Source organism: Lissotriton vulgaris, chromosome 7 (genome assembly GCF_964263255.1).
Source record: "Lissotriton vulgaris chromosome 7, aLisVul1.2, whole genome shotgun sequence".
Taxonomy (NCBI): domain Eukaryota; kingdom Metazoa; phylum Chordata; class Amphibia; order Caudata; family Salamandridae; genus Lissotriton; species Lissotriton vulgaris.
In genome coordinates this window covers 1,718,249,946-1,718,265,952 of record NC_141695.1, presented here as the reverse complement: position 1 = coordinate 1,718,265,952, position 16,007 = coordinate 1,718,249,946, and the positions used below count along the sequence as shown (strand labels likewise).

The following is a 16,007-nucleotide window of genomic DNA, read 5'->3' as shown; positions in this document are numbered from 1 at the left end:
CGGTCGGATTCCGGAGGAAGGACGTGCACCAAACCGCAGTGTTCTTAGATGGTGCCTGCGGGTGCAGGGTGACTACTCCTTAGTCACAAGGGAGAAATCTTGAGAAGAAGTCGAGAGTTCCTTTCGTAGAAAGTAGTTTCAGGATTCAAAGATGATCTAATTTGGAAGGGGGCCCGCTCCTATCTTTATACAAGGAAAAGGGGCTGGCACGCGACTAGGTCCTGCCCATGGGTGGGACCAGGAAGAGGAGCGGTTACACCCCTCTCCCATGCCGGACTTTCCCCAGGCCAGGGGCTGGTGTGTCCCTGGAACTGGTTCTAGCCGACCTATGCATAGTGAGCACCGGGGTGCCACTTGCAGTCACCTTCCTCTAAAGCCCTGCCTACCCAGGATACACAAAACCCTGTCTGGGATGGTGCTAGCACCGCCCCAGACAGGAAACCCTTTGTCCAAGCTCCCCTCGCTGGAAGGACTCCCAGCTGTAGGGGGTCAGACTTGTGTCTGTGGTGGCAGCATCCATTTTGTGATGCTGAGGCTCGAGTTAACTTTAACCGGGGTTCACAGTTACATACATGTCGTGTCCCTCTAGAAGGGTGGAATGCTAACCCCGTCGCCAGAATTTGCGAGGAGTTAGTATTCCAATTCGTATGACACCTTACTCGACATGTTTTGATAAAGCAATACCAGAGTTGGCATATAACCGCAAGGATTATAATGCACTTAAGAGTATATGGTATGCGTTATCATGGAACAGCTATTAGGACTCTGTTCCGCAAGCTGCAAACGGGCTCAGCTCATGCCAGAGCACCATCTCACATAATTCCAAGCACTCTGCCTTCAGGATTGTTAAGGCCTGCCATAGGAGTGACTGATAGGAATCTATGTGTCCATTTTAGGGTTAGATATAGGTATACTATATTTAAAGCAAAGGGTGATTACACCACCTTGCCCCAGCTGTCGTGCAGCCAGTTGTGTCAGATTTAGATGGCCAGCCAGGGGTGGCATAATACATGCTGCAACCCCTGGTAGGCCCTGGGTACACCTATGCCCTGAGTTACAGGGTCTGATAAAGTGGCCCAGTACCAATTGGTAAATGCACCTAAGGTACACGTGTCAATTTAGTGAGAGAACAGCAAGGCTGTGGGTCTGATTAGCAGGCCCACAGCCAGAGAAGTCGTAAACCAGTGAAGCAAAAAAGCAAAAATCTGGGGTGATCATAGGATTGCAGACCCTACTCTCCTACAAGTATAAAGTAGGGAGATGTTTGCCAGAGGTTAAAAGGCATATGGTGAGAGAGTTAAGGTGAAATCCTGACTGACCTAGTTGGAAAAATAAAATGAGTCCTTCACAAGGGAATCGAGCGCAGTATAGTAAGTAGTAGATCGAGATGTGTGCATGCTTTGCCAAGTACTCTGAAGTATTATTTATTTGTAATGTATGCTTCAGAAAACATGCCACAGACCTTGGCTGTGCTCAGCAATCTGACAAACTTCCCCCCTGACTTTTGTCTTTGGTTTTTAGGACTGAGTATTCAGCGCCATCTGTGAACTTTGGAAATGTACATCCTTCCGATGTTCTGGATATGCCAGTGGATCCAAACGAGCCCACATACTGCCTCTGCCACCAGGTGTCCTATGGAGAAATGATTGGCTGTGACAATCCAGACGTAAGTAGCGCCCCTTCCACTTTTTTGCCTTCTTTTTTTCACTTTTGAGGAAAGCATCTTTCTATTTATCCTATTCCCCTCATCCATAATATTGCAACTCTTCATTTTCTCCTTCCTTAACCGCCATATTCTTCCACCCTTCATGGTACCCATATTCTGTCTCACTTTACTCCATCCTTTTTTCACATTCATTCAGTTTGTTGTCCCGCAACGGGATATCATTTGTATTTTCTTTTTCCTCCAGTGTTCCATTGAGTGGTTTCACTTCGCCTGTGTGGGGCTAACTACTAAACCCAGAGGAAAATGGTAAGTTTCTAGGCTTTGAGGAGGAAAGTTTTAAAATCTAGTGAAATTCCACTCATACAACTTTGGGTGTATGTGTGCCATTTCTTGAATAGTATTGGGCAGTGGTTCTTAACCTGTGGTCTGGGGACCCCTGGGGGTCTGCGAACCCCACTCAGGGTGTCCTCGACAGATTAGAAAATTAAATAATAGTGACAGATTAATAAAGTGTATATAAATAAAGAAGCAAAATGTACAGTTTAAAATGTAGTATCCCTAGAATGACTTATGAAAGCAATGCATCAAATAGTATACAATATGGACGATGAGTGACCTCAATTGAATTTAGAAAAGCTCCAAAATTCCCGTTAAAATTAAAGTTTAGATTTCTTGGTATTTGTTATTTAATTAAATTAAATATTCCATCATTTAAAAAAATATTTCTTTGATGAATGCTAGTTTCAGTATTTTTATATATTGTTTTGAGGTTCAAATTCTTGAATGCTTCGGCTGGGGTCCCCAGCTTCCAGTAATTACTCAGTGCGGGTCCCCGTATTCCAATAATGTTTCATTGGGGGTCCCCTGGTTCCAGTAATTTAGTGGGGGTACACAGAAGTCAAAGGTTAAGAAGCACTGGTATATGGTGTTAAGTGTGTGTGTAGGACCTCGTTCTGAAATAGTGGGAAGTTGTACGTTGTGTCAGAGCTGTGCGCAGTGGTTGTTCCCATTCTCTCTGGTAAAATATTTTCTTCTTTTTCAGGTTCTGTCCTCGGTGTTCTCAGGAGCGGAAAAAGAAATAGAACATTTTGAAGTAGCTGCTGCCGGTTGAACAAAACTCACCTATCACCGTCCCCTCTGCCTCCCTACTCTCCTTGGCCTGTGACCATCTCTGTTAGGCCCACCCTCTTTGGGGAGCATCTGCTGCTGTTGGGAGAGGAGAATTGTGAGGTAGAGGTAGATGGGGCTGCCTGGAGCGGCCCTGCGGTTCCCATGGCGTGTGTGAGCGAGAGAATGTGTTAAGAGTGAATGAGGAAAGCCCAGAGAATGTGGTGTCCACACTGACTCCAGGTGTGTGTATGGCCAAAGTGATTGTTTTGTCTATGGTGCTAGGAAGTATTTCACCCTTGTGATGAGAGCCTATCATACCTCTCCTATGGGCTGCAAATGCACACAATGAGATGGATGGGACAGAGGATCCAGGGCAGCTGTGCCTGGTTCATCTCTCTTAATGCCAGTGGGTAAGAAGGACGAGGTGCTCTTGCTAAAAAGAATATCTTGCAGTAACCTAGTATCGGGAATACAGACAGCGAGATGTGGCTTCAGGTGCTCAGGGGGTCAACAGGAAGAGGCTCCTAGTTAGGCTGGTGATCTACAATGCGTCAAGATGGAAAGATGGGACATTGTTGGCCCGCTCTGAATCATTATCTTCAGGAGTTCAGACAGGATTAGGACCCCGCAATCCGTTTTTTATGGTAGATGTTGTGAACAGGGGTTTTCATTTGGAAATATACTAAGGCCTTCCACCACGAATGGTCTGTTGCTGTGTACAGTCCTTTGTAGACTAGTCGAATGTGCAGTGTCTCCTGGTGCGCAAAAAGACATGGTCTTTGTTTGTTTGCTAACCTCTTTTCAAGAGACACCTCTGCAGATAAATGCTGCTGCTTCGTATGTGTGCCTCATCCTGTGACAGTGGTGCATGCTGTGGGCTTCTCCCTAACTCTTCCATTGAGAGCTTGCACTGCTTTTTGACACAATTTCGCTTCCGTTAGAGACAGCCTGTCTGGGTGCTACTGCTCTTCCAAGAGATAGCTTGTCCACTGCGCCCTTAAGCTTCCTGCAACACTAACATGCCCTCCCTTGGATAGTCTAATCCCTTGTAAATATTATGACTTTTGCAAGAGACTGGTCCTGTGTTCCCTTGCCCAGTTATCCCTTGGAGATGAACTGTTTATCGTCGGGCATGCCTGCTCTCTCCACAGAGGGTTGCTGCTGTGCAGATGCCCACATCCTTGCACGAGGTACTATTGGTCCCTTCGTAGAGGCGCCAGTCTATGCCTCACTGGTGTTTATTAGTTATTTCCTTGTACGCACATTTACTTCCTCGTTCCCAAGTCCTTCCATGAGAGGAGGGTGTAGTGTATCAGATTTTCTGTTACATTCCCGACATCTGTTCAATTTTGTGTTTAAAGGGTCAGATATTTCAACAAACATGGTTATTTAAAACAAAATGCCAAAAAATGAAATAAAAAAGAACGCTGTTTAATGATGTTGTGCCTATTTCATTTTCACTGTGTATAAACCTGGTTTGGTGTTGCTTGGTATCCCTCCAAGACGTGGTAGGGGGTGGGGAGGTTGTAGAGTGTGTGTTTAGATTATGCATGCAGCCACAGGGAATGCCTAGGTGAGTTGAGAAAAGTATTATTATATTTGGACCTGAAAGGCAATAGAATGTCAATGTGGAGAGAGGTATTTTCGGTGATACCCTAAGGCTGTGGTGCAAATGAATTGTTTTCTTAGATTATTTTCCTAGATACAGGTTGAAAACAATGTAAGACAAAAGACACCACTCAAACTGACAGAAATAAAGGTGAAGGAGTAACAAACTGAAAATGAACCTGCAACCACATGCACCCTGCTCCCCCACACACACATACGTCAACCATAACAAGGTATCTGGCCAAGGCTCAGGGCTTTGAAGGAAATACGGCATTTTGTACCTGAAGTGGCCCATATGGACTTAGTCAAGGTGCTAAGAAAAGAATAATACATTACGGATCTAGTCGCAGTGCAGCTCGCGGACAACTTAATTCAACGGCTTTCAATGGCTTTCCTTCCTGGATCACAACTACCACAACATTCCCTTTGTGAGAACGATACCTCTCCCAAGAGCTGTAGTGAACTGTGCTGCTCAACTTGATGCATATTGTAGTGTGCATTTTTTTGACAATGTTAAAGTACTTGTGCTGACATTGTAACATACGAGCACAGGTTATAGGTCTCGTTTTTTGGTTTTGTCATTGCTTTTTGTAGGTGCTTGTCAGCTTGGGCAAAAAGAAAAAAAAAGTTTTGCAGAAGCTAAGCAGCATCACAAAAAAAATAATGAAAAAGGCACTGGGCGATAATATGCAAGCACATACGTCATGGTGCTATCGTAGCCCCAGCGTAATGACATACGCATGTGCAACAAATGGCCTCCAAGCACTACAAGGAATTCCAAGTCTTAGATCAGCCATTAGATTGTTTACCCATGGGATTTCTTCAGATTTCTATCAAATGTGTGATTTGCCGGTGAATATTTTCTCCATTGATTTCTTCCGGGCTAGAATAAGTATAAGACACTACTACAATTGCATACAAGCCTCCACCAAAGTAACACCAACCTGGGGAGAAATGAGAGAAATAATCATATTACTAAAATCAACATATACCTTCATGATGTTAAAATTATTGCCAGCGGCAATCATTTGTCGAAAGACCCAAAAGAAATTAAAAGATCACATCAAATGACACAAGAGGCAGTATACTTACTTGTACCAACTAATAGCTATGGGTTAAAGTTTGACTCCCAGAGATAGCAAGTAAAGTATTGAAGAGTGTAAAAGAAAGCAGTGCAACTCATCTGTTAAAAGTGATGTAACTGACGGTATCAGATCTTCAATCTGAAGATTTTTTTTTTATAACCAATTTTATTATTCTTTTTCTAAAAAACAAATACTACCACGCGCACTCATTTCCGATTCCCTCCCCAGGTCTCCAATTTAGATATGTCAGTACAAGGATTGCCTCCTCACCCAGTAAAGACAGTGTTGCTTAGTCCGGAGTAGGTCCACCATCTGACCCGTATCTTGGCATGCTTATGCAGGCAACCCCATGCCTGGTAAATCTAGTTTGGAACACCAATCTATTACCAGGTGCCAGTTCAACACTTTGGGTTGGGCACATGGTGCTCCATTAACCTGCTATATCTCGTTTGGCGAGCAGTGTACCCATGCTCACCAACACGCTCTCTCCTCCGGAGTCCTCCAAAATTCCCAGCAGCCCCAATTTAGGAGGAATTTCCACAGGCCTCTTCAGTACTTCTGTGAACACCTGCCCTCACAGTCGAGCAGTACTGTGCAATAATGGGACACAACCATACCACGTATTAAAAGTCTGCTCCTGGAGTGGCACAACGATTACACGGTGAGGAAGGTCTCTTATGAGCCCTACAGAGATGCATTGTAGTGAGGTAGGTGGCATGCAAATAATGGCGTTGGATAAGCTGCAGGTGTGTGGAGATGGCAATCACCCAGGGGGCCATATGCTCATCCCTTCAGTCTGTGTCATCTAAGGGGCTTATCCAGGCTTCCCACTTTTGTTTGAGGAGGTCAGATGTGTTGGGGGAGTTAAAGACCAATGTCTGATATATTTGAGAAATCTGTTCTTTGCCTGGGGGCCCTGAAGCAGTTTGGCCTCGCACATGTTATATTTGAGAGGATAACAAAGTTCTTCCCAATAGGAGTTGAGCAGGTATCGCCGCTGTAAGTACTTGTGAAACTGTGTAGTCTGGCCCCCTCCATAGTGCTGTCTGTTGTGTCATTCTTTGTTCCCACCCCAGTCTTTTCAGAGTCATGTGGAGAACACCATTCTGGTAGGCTTGGGGAGGAAACAGGGGAAAGGCTCTCCGAAAAGCATGTGATGGAAGTTCTCAAGACACAGCACAGAGAGTTCTAGTTGATCAGCCAAGTCCCCAGCCTTTGTTCATCCAGTAATTAATAACTAGCAATTATGACGCCCAATAGTACAGCCAAATATCAGCGATGCCTGTGCCCCAATCATAGGTCAACTGGCAACATTTGCCCTAAGCAATACAGCGGTGGCGGCCAGCCCAGAGGAAGGATCTGATTGTGGCTTCAAGGATGCGGAAGTACGCTGCTGGAATCTGGTGTGGTAAATTCTACAGGGTATATAAAAATCGTGGTAAAGCTATCATTTTAAATATGGCCACTCTACCAGAAGGAGAAGGCATTCCCAGGACCTAAAATCTTGTTTCATCTTAGTTAGGAGTGGAGGGAGGTTAAGAGACCAAGTCAGGGCGGGTTCCATTTATTTATTTATTTATGCGTTTTATATAGCGCAGACCATACCCGAAGGTGTCAGAGCGCTTCACTATAGGAACAGTAGTGAAACATGAGGAAAAATTACAAGTCAGCATGTTACAAAGGCAAACGTTACGTTACATAAGGCAATAGTGGCAATTGCGCATGTATCCAGAGCAAACAAAATACAAGAGGTAGCAAACGATGCGTTACAAGAGGAAAAAAAGTGACGTGTGTATGTTACAAAAGCGAAAACAACAGTTGATGGACAGAATGCAGAACAATGTCATACATTCACCCCAGTACAGAGATCTGGGCCTAAATCCATTGTTTTTTTGCACTCCACACCACCCCAGTTCAGACATGGCCATATGCAAATCAGCCTTGACCCTGTGCCTCATGGGAACAGTCCAGCCCGAACTGCCAAGCCATGTCTTTCCTGGACCGGAATCAAGCATCCTAGGACCGGTTTCTGGCTATCAGCCGTCTTCAGCCAGGATAGCTTGACTCCAGTGGTGAGGAGAGCACGGGACTCACGTTTGAGCATACCCATCCCACTCGGGGTGACAAATGCAAAAACAACAGTTGATGTGCAGAATGCAGAACAATGTCATACATTCATCCCAGTGCAGAGATCTGGGCCTAAATCCATTGGTTTTTTGCACTCCACACCCCAGTTCAGACATGGCCATATGCAAATCAGCCTTGACCCTCTGCCTCATGGGAACAGTTCAGCCCGAACTGCCAAGCCATGTCTTTCCTGGACCGGAATCAAGCATCCTAGGAATGGTTTCTGGCTATCAGCCGTCTTCAACCAGGATAGCTTGACTCCAGTGGTGTGGAGATGTTACAAAAGCGTACAGAGTACAAATAGAGGTATAAAACTGCACTAAATGGCAGATACTCAAAACACAAGAACAAACGTTACGCTACATGAGGCAATGGTGGTAATTGTGCATGTATCAAAAGCAAACAAAATACAAGAGGTAGCAAACGATACATTACAAGAGGGAAAGTGGCGTGTGCATGTTACAAAGGAGTACACAATACAAGCAGAAGTATAATACTGCAATAAATGGCAGACACACAAACCACAAGAACACATTGGGCAGGCACTTCTATAGTCATGTAGAACAGAATTTCCTATAATGGAAAGACTTCCTTCAGATAATAGAGAGGGCGTGAATTACATTTGGAATTGTCTTTGAAGGAGGAGAGCTTTGAGGTGAGTTTTGAAGGCCTGGGAAGAGGTGGTGGTCCGGAGCTGAGGCAGAAGTGAGTTCCAGGTTCTCACCGTGTTGCCTGAAAAGGATTGGGCCATCGACCTTTCCTTCTTGAAAGTGGGAGGTTCAAGCAATAGATTTTCCGCATTACTTGATGGTCTAAAGCATAGCTTTCCAAACTTTTAATGTTGGTGACACACTTTTTAGACATTCATCATTTTGCGACACGGTAATGCGAGCAAGCGTAGTGCGGAAGCCCAAACCACCTAAGGGAGGTTCGGGGGGGGGGGGGGGGGGGGGGGGTTCTCCCCCCCCCCCGCCCCCGAGAACATTTTGTAAAATAGTGGTCAAATGGTGCATTTTCAAGCCAATTTGAGAAAGCAGGGCTCTGCACATCCTTCGGCTCTTAGAGCCAAGGCAGCGCCCTCCCATGAATTCTCTGGCTTGGCCACCTCTACAATTACGGCCAGGTAGACTTAGGTAGAGGCTAGTTGACGGATCCCTGGTGCATGGTGACTGTTTCGTGAGCCCCCTCCTCTGTACAATGGTTATCTGCTTCCTGCAGATGGGCGTCTGGAATGCCAACTTGTGGCTCAGATGAGGACTAGATCGCTAACCAGTGGGGAAGTGTGCAGCAGCCAATGAGGAGTGACCTGCCTAGACCGTCCCTCTCCACTCAAACAGTGCGTAATTACAATGCTGTGGCAGGCCAGAGGGTCCTCTAAACAGTAAGATGCAGATTTAAAATATACTGCAAGCCACACATTCCCTCCCTACACAACCCCAAAATTGTATACAGGGAACCTAGGTAAGGCTGACAACCACTTTGTCTTCATTAAGAACTCAGTTTATCACCACTCAAAATTGTCTACCTTCTTTCAGCAATTGTCTCTGCTTTATTATAATTTTTCTCTCACCAATCTTATCTCTTTCTCATCTGTTTCTGTCAGTATCACAGCTTCCTTATTGACGTCACCTTTCATTGGTACTCTCCTCTGTCTGACTCTTGACTGTGTCTTTGTCACCCATGTGTGTCTCTATCACCTAGTGCTCTCACCTGAAGTGTGGCTAATCACGAAAACACCAGCAGGTTGTTCAATGAGTAATTGAATAAGTATAAGTTATACAGATAATCTGCCCAGGGGTGCACATCCAGGTCTGTCCTACTTGAAATTCAGAGCGTTGCAGCGATCAATTCAGCTCTGAGGCCGGTAATGGCAATCACTATTTACCGGAAATGCATTTCCTGGAATTTCTTCCTAACTTTGGTCTGATGTAATGTACACAGTGGCAGCAGCAACTGCAGTATCACCTTCTGGAGAGGACGTGGCCCTAGCGACAGACCTGCCGACTCTAGCACCTTGGAACAAAATTGGAGTCTCTGGGCCCGCACAACATCCTGGGATTCTGGCCTAATCACGTAGTCTTCTCGTGCCTTAAACCACGAATGTGAACGTGTGTAATATACCATGTTAAAGCGATCCAATACATCCGGATCGAGTTTGCGCTATATAAAAGTGCAAAATTAGAGCAGCTCTGTACCTATGGTCTCGCTGCACGGTGCAATATCTCAGCTTATAAAAAAAAGGTGCTTTGGCAACAGTAACCTCAGACTGACCCGGTTAATTAAAATTCACATCTGTTTTTTCTTCAGGCAAGAAATTACACTTCGGGCGGGGAGAGAAGCTTAGAGCAGTGAAGGTCAGCAGGGATGATACGGGCAGTTGTAAAGGGAGAGAGGAGTAGGGGAAGGGGCAGGGCACGGGTGAAGGGCAGTACTGAAACTGCAAGAAAGCCCGGGAGAGGCTGGCGAGCCACGCAGAGACTGAAGGTCAAAGAAGTGCAAGCAAATTGGGGGCAGAGCAGTTAAGACACCTCATCTCAGCGACATACCCACACATGGCAGGCGACACAGTACTGTGTCGTGACACAGAGTTTGGAAAGCTCTGGTCTAGAGCCTCCAGAGAGTTTCAGTTTATTCGCCAGGTAGCGAGGAGAGGAGGAGTGCAAGGCTTTGTGGGTGATACAGGCAGTCTTGTAGATAGATCTTGCCTCGATGGGGGATTGAGTGTAATTTTTCCCAGTTGGTTTGTAGACCCAATGCTTTCCTGTAGGAAAGTGGGATTCTGTTGCAGTAACCCCCCACTTTTTGCCACATTTCTGATGCACTTTGGTTCCCATGGCCTATGTTCTTTCCCAAAACTGTAGCTTTGTACCCTCAATTGGCACCTCTCTGGCCATCTGCAGGTCCCTTGTAAAAGGTAGCATGGGTACCAAGGGCACCAGGGAAGGTATCTGAGGGCTGCAGCACATATTGTGTCACCCTTAGAGGTCCTGTACCTTAACAAACACTGCCATGCAGGCTGCGTGTTTTGGTGCAGAGAAACATGAAGAGTCGACATGGCAAACATACCTGTGTGCCATGCCTGCAACCCACTACCTATGGTATAGGTAAGACACACCTCTAGCTGGGTGCACTATACCACTGGTGAGGGTACAGTTGCATAAGCACTATACTCCTACAGTGTCTAAGCCCATTCTTAGACATTGTAAGAGAAGTAACAAGCATTTACAATGCAATGGTTTCGCCTTTGGAAAAGTTAGAGCTATTGGCATTGCTCATGACATTTCTTTTTTTTTTTTACTTATAAATAAATGGCATTGTTATTTACATTGCCAACAGCTCTCACAGCCCACACAGCTCTCACAGCCCACACAGCTCTCACAGTCCACACAGCTCTCACAGTCCACACAGCTCTCACAGCCCACACAGCTCTCACAGCCCACACAACCCACACAGTCCACACAGCCCACACAGCTTTCACAGCCCACACAGCTCTCACAGCCCACACAGCCCTCGCAGCTCTCACAGCCCACACAGCTCTCACAGCCCACACAGCTCACAGCCCACATAGCTCTCACAGCCCACACAGCTCTCACAGCCCACACAGCTCTCACAGCTCTCACAGCTTTCACAGCCCACACAGCTCTCACAGCCCACCCGGCTCTCACAGCCCACAGCCCACATAGCTCTCACAGCCCACACAGCCCTCACAGCTCTCACAGCCCACAGCTCACACAGCTCTCACAGCTCACACTATGCTGCTGTCTCTAAGAAAAGCACTTCCCAAATTCAAAACAGATCTCAGTTTCAGAGATTCATTCCCCAAATGCAACTACAGACATGTGCTTTCCCAAGGAAATATACTGCAAAAATAAAACAAGCATTTACAAGTGGGGCCGGAGACACGGACAGCGGGAGGGGGGGCAGGAACGGGCACACGGACAGCAGGAGGGGGGGGCGGGAACAGGCACAGGCACAATCAAAAGGCAGAAGGCAAGAAAAAACAAAACAAAGTTGTATCTGTTATTTTGGTGCAGGCTAGAACCTATGCATGAGCTAGCTGCACAAAGGCGGAGTCTCATTTCAGGCCTGGAGGGACTCCCTGCACAGGGAGGGAGACTGGGGACAGGCCTGAAGGGACTCACTGCACACAGAGGGAGACTGAGGACAGGCCTGGAGGGACTCACTGCACACAGAGGGAGACTTAGGACAAGCATGGGGGGGGACTCACTGCACACAAAGGGAGACTGAGGACAAGTCTTGAGGGACTCACTGCACAGAGAGGGAGACTGAGGACAAGTCTTGAGGGACTCACTGCACAGAGAGGGAGACTGAGGACAAGCATGGGGGTGACTCACTGCACACAGAGTGAGACTGAGGACAAGTCTTGAGGGACTCACTGCACAGAGAGGGAGACTGAAGACAAGCCTGGAGGGACTCACTGCACACAAAGGAAGACTGAGGACAAGCCTGGAGGGACTCACTGCACACAGAGGGAGACTGAGGACAAGCCTGAAGGGACTCACTGCACACAGAGGGAGACTGAGGACAGGCCTGGAGGGACTCACTGCACACAGAGGGAGAGTGAGGACAAGCCAGGAGGGACTCCCTGCACACAGAGGGAGACTGAGGACAAGCCTGGAGGTTTAGAAATGGTTAGAAACTGCGCAGAGTATCTCTCTCGGACTTCTGTGTAACTGGAGCTTCGCAAAAAATGGGCAACATAGGAAAGCAAACATTAGCAAAGCCAATCCATCTAGCGTTGGGTTCCAGGCTTTGGGTTTGGTTAATAGTTGTTCTGTATTGCCATCGATTGCATAAAACGCCGCCGTGGAAGTTGCCAGGCCTTCACTAATATTTAAAAAAAATATAAACACGCATTTTTTCTCGAAACAAACACAGTGTCAAAGTGGCCCCTGCGGGGGTGCTACTTTGTGTGTGGATGTGTTCATTTTGACAGGGTTTGCTTTTGCCCTCGCTCAGGATGCAGTAAGCCAATGGCTGAAGTGGGCTTGGCCAGGGGGTTCAAAGCAGCGAGCAGAAGAGAAGTGTGAATGGCACAACAGCAGACCAATGTCATCCTTTGCTACTAATGCCCTCAAATAACATCAAAAAACCGTGATGCCTATGGGAGGTTTTACTATATGGTAGGGGTTATTACTTATAGGTGTGCATGCCTCTAATTTGCAATCTAGCAACTGTTTTCAAACGTCACGAGCTTCACCAAGTTTAAGCTTGTAAAGTTTATTTTCTATAAGGGGCAAGTCCAGTGTCCCTCCGCAGAAGCAAGAAGAGTTTCCGCTGCCATGAGGGGCGAGTGGGCGACTCAACCCAACAGGCAGACACAGGTGCTGCTTGTCAGCAACCCCCGCCTCTGCTCAGAGGCGCCTCTGTAAAGCCTAAACCCCCCTGAGGCTTCAACGCCCACCATCCTGCCCCAGGCCCCCCTCTCCCCGGCACCATCACGGCCCAGTTCAAGCTGATCGCCGCACCCTCAAAAACGAAACCCAACTGGGGTCACCTGTCCCACTCCCGCATCGTCGCTACCTGGTGAGCTATGCATGCGTCGCGCGAGCACACACATACGCGCAGGGACACACACATATACACGCACACATTCGCTCTCTAGCCCCCACCCCCCTCCTCCACCCCACGGGGTTTCCTAACCCTGCCAAAGCTGCGTTTTGATTCCCCCGAGAGAAATATCACTCTGATACCCCCAGTATAGAGACCGTGCTCTCAGCAAGGGATCAATACACACAGGAAGTTTCCCGCCCCACAATGCAGATAGCAGCGTCGTGCTCACTTCCAACGGGGAGCGCAGGGAGTGTTTGCTGGCACTTTAAAAAAAATCCTTAAGATGCTATAAAGCCGCTGAGGTATAAAATTGAAAGTGCTTAGCCTGCGTTAGTCATTTATTTGGATTACGATTGTCAAACTCAAGCTCCGCCCCTCGTGACTCCACCCCCTTTGCTCTGCCACTCGTTGACCGCCAATTTCAGCATTCCGAGAGTATTTTTTCCCAATTCCACTACCGGAAAGCCTTTATAAATGCTCCGATACAAATACATTACAATGCCGACATTCTCCCTCAGTATCTATACTCAGCCCATTCGGGGACGGGCACAAGGAGGGGGGGAGGGGGGGACACGGAGGAAGGCAGGACCACACGGAGAGCGGGAGGGGGGAGAGCGGGAGGGGGGAAGGCGGGAGGAGGGACACGCGCTAATGACTCTTTCCACGGAGTAGTTTTTTTTCCCCCGAATACAATAATTCGCTAAGGTGAAATATGTGCCAGATAAAAGTTTGTCTTATATAAGGCTTAAGTCACCACCTCTACTAACGAAGATACATTGTGTGCGCACACATGCCTAAAGGCAAATGTGATTTCCTGAAAAATGTTTTCCTATACAGTATGAATGGGACCAAATTACTCCACTTGCATGTACAGGCGTTTTAAATACAAAATGCACTCTGCACTTCAAGGGCTCACATAGATCAAGGGTCAACAAAATACCGTACTCTCCCCGAAAATGATATGATCATTTAGAGGACATAATTTTGTTTGGAAAAATATTCAGACTATAAGCAAACCTGGTTCCATTCTATAAAGCAAAACGGGGACAAACAGCAGTGGAATACCTGCACCCACAGGGCAACACCAGACATTTTGCCCATCCTGTAAAGCGCTTAAAATGGCATTTCCCCCAACCTCACTAAGGAGTCCGCATTCCCCCAATTAGTCCAGTTAAAAACCGCCAGTGAAACACACACAGCAGGGCCCTAGGAAACCAAGGGCAACTCGCTATAGGAAACCAACGACAGAGATCATAACAAACCCCTCCATCGGCCTGCGCTTACCGAATATTTCCCGCTTGAAAAAGTCGGGGCGGTGGGAGGAGGGACACGGAGGAAGGCAGGACAGCAGCAAGCACGGCCCGGCCGGACCAGATTCGGGGGCGTTCCCAGCTTTTGGCTGACGTAGCATGACGTAGCCAAAAGCCAAAAATTCTCGGGAACGCCCCCGAATCTGGTCCGGCCATGACGGACGCCTCTCTGTTCCAATGGCTTGCCTCCATTTATGGAGCTAGCCAATGGAACAGAGGGCGGGATTCCCGAGCAACATACTGTAATCATCAGATTTCTCCTGCGCAAAAGCTGCTTGCGCAGCTTTGCAGTCGAAACCTAAAAAGGGGAGCATATGCGCACGCGTGCAGCGGACGCGCCAAAGGCAAGCCTGTCTGCGCCTGACCCGGGCCAATGGCCAGAACCCCTGCATCACAAAGCCCAACACACATCACCTACTCTAGGGAAGACCTATTAGGTTGGAGACCTAGGTCAGCGACTCCTTGTTGCCCCAGGATTAACCCTTTGATGGAGCCAAGTAAGTGCCCAAACTGCAACTTACATTTCTCTTATGATCTAATTGAACAGCCGTTACCTTCTACCAATCACAAAAAACAGCTAGAGCCTATCATAGAGATCAGGGCCATGCTACTTAACACTCGCTCATTAATTAGACATAATACGGAAATGATAGACAGTCTCAAGCTAGATCTAGTATTTGTTACGGAAACCTGGGCCAATAAGACCTCTGACCCGGACTTATTACAAGCTTTTCCCCCAGACTTTCAAATTACTAGAGCAGACAGACCCAATAAACGATGTGGCGGACTTGCGATTATCGCTAAAAACGAAATATCAGTTAAGGCATCCTCGCTGGGCTCCTCACAGGACTGCGAACTGCTCGCGCTTCAGATCCTACTAAACCATAATGACTCCTTGAATGGCCTTTTAATTTATCGACCACTTAAAGCTCATCTACCCCTGCTTGACATACTTACCCTATTCTTGGAAGCTAGCATAAACTACACAAACTACACTATCCTTGGTCATTTTAATTACCACCTAGAGAATATTTCAGACATCACGAACGTGGAACTTCTCGAGGAAATGGCGGGTCGTAGCTTGGAGCAATTGATCAAAGAGAGCACCCACGATGCCGGACATACCCTTGACGGTATCTTCACTTCCAACCCTAAGATTAACATTCACAAGATACTCCCGGTAGTATGGTCAGACCATAGAGCAATCATATTTACAATCAAATCTACTTCCCATAAAAAAGCAGTGTCCGAACTGCCCACGATTCATTCGTATCGTAACTGGGCGAAAATCGACTTTGACCACTTTCACACACTACTTCAGGAGAATTAACCTAACTTGAGACTAGACACCAACTTGGCGGTCCACAATCTAACTGAATGGATCACCCAGACAGCAACACAGCTGCTCCTCTCCTAACTTCCTCTACTAGAAGGAAAAAAACGTCTGAACCTTGGTTCTCAGACAAGTTAAGGACTCAAAAACAGTTGTGTAGAAGGACAGAAAAACAATGGAGATTAAATTATAAT

General features: G+C 47.0%; 1 protein-coding gene across 2 annotated transcripts in view; it reads left to right on the top strand.

Annotated features, from left to right (window-relative positions):
- ING4 (inhibitor of growth family member 4) overlaps window positions 1–4,215 on the top strand; it is a 42,169-nt gene extending 37,954 nt beyond the window's left edge. For both annotated transcript variants that reach the window (XM_086932903.1, XM_086932904.1), the window contains exons 6-8: window positions 1,522–1,666; window positions 1,911–1,972; window positions 2,709–4,215. In XM_086932903.1, coding sequence (XP_086789029.1) covers window positions 1,522–1,666; window positions 1,911–1,972; window positions 2,709–2,748 — 247 coding nt within the window. In that variant the 3' untranslated portion in view covers window positions 2,749–4,215. The remainder of the gene's footprint in view (window positions 1–1,521; window positions 1,667–1,910; window positions 1,973–2,708) is intronic.
- Window positions 4,216–16,007: the final 11,792 nt, after the last annotated feature.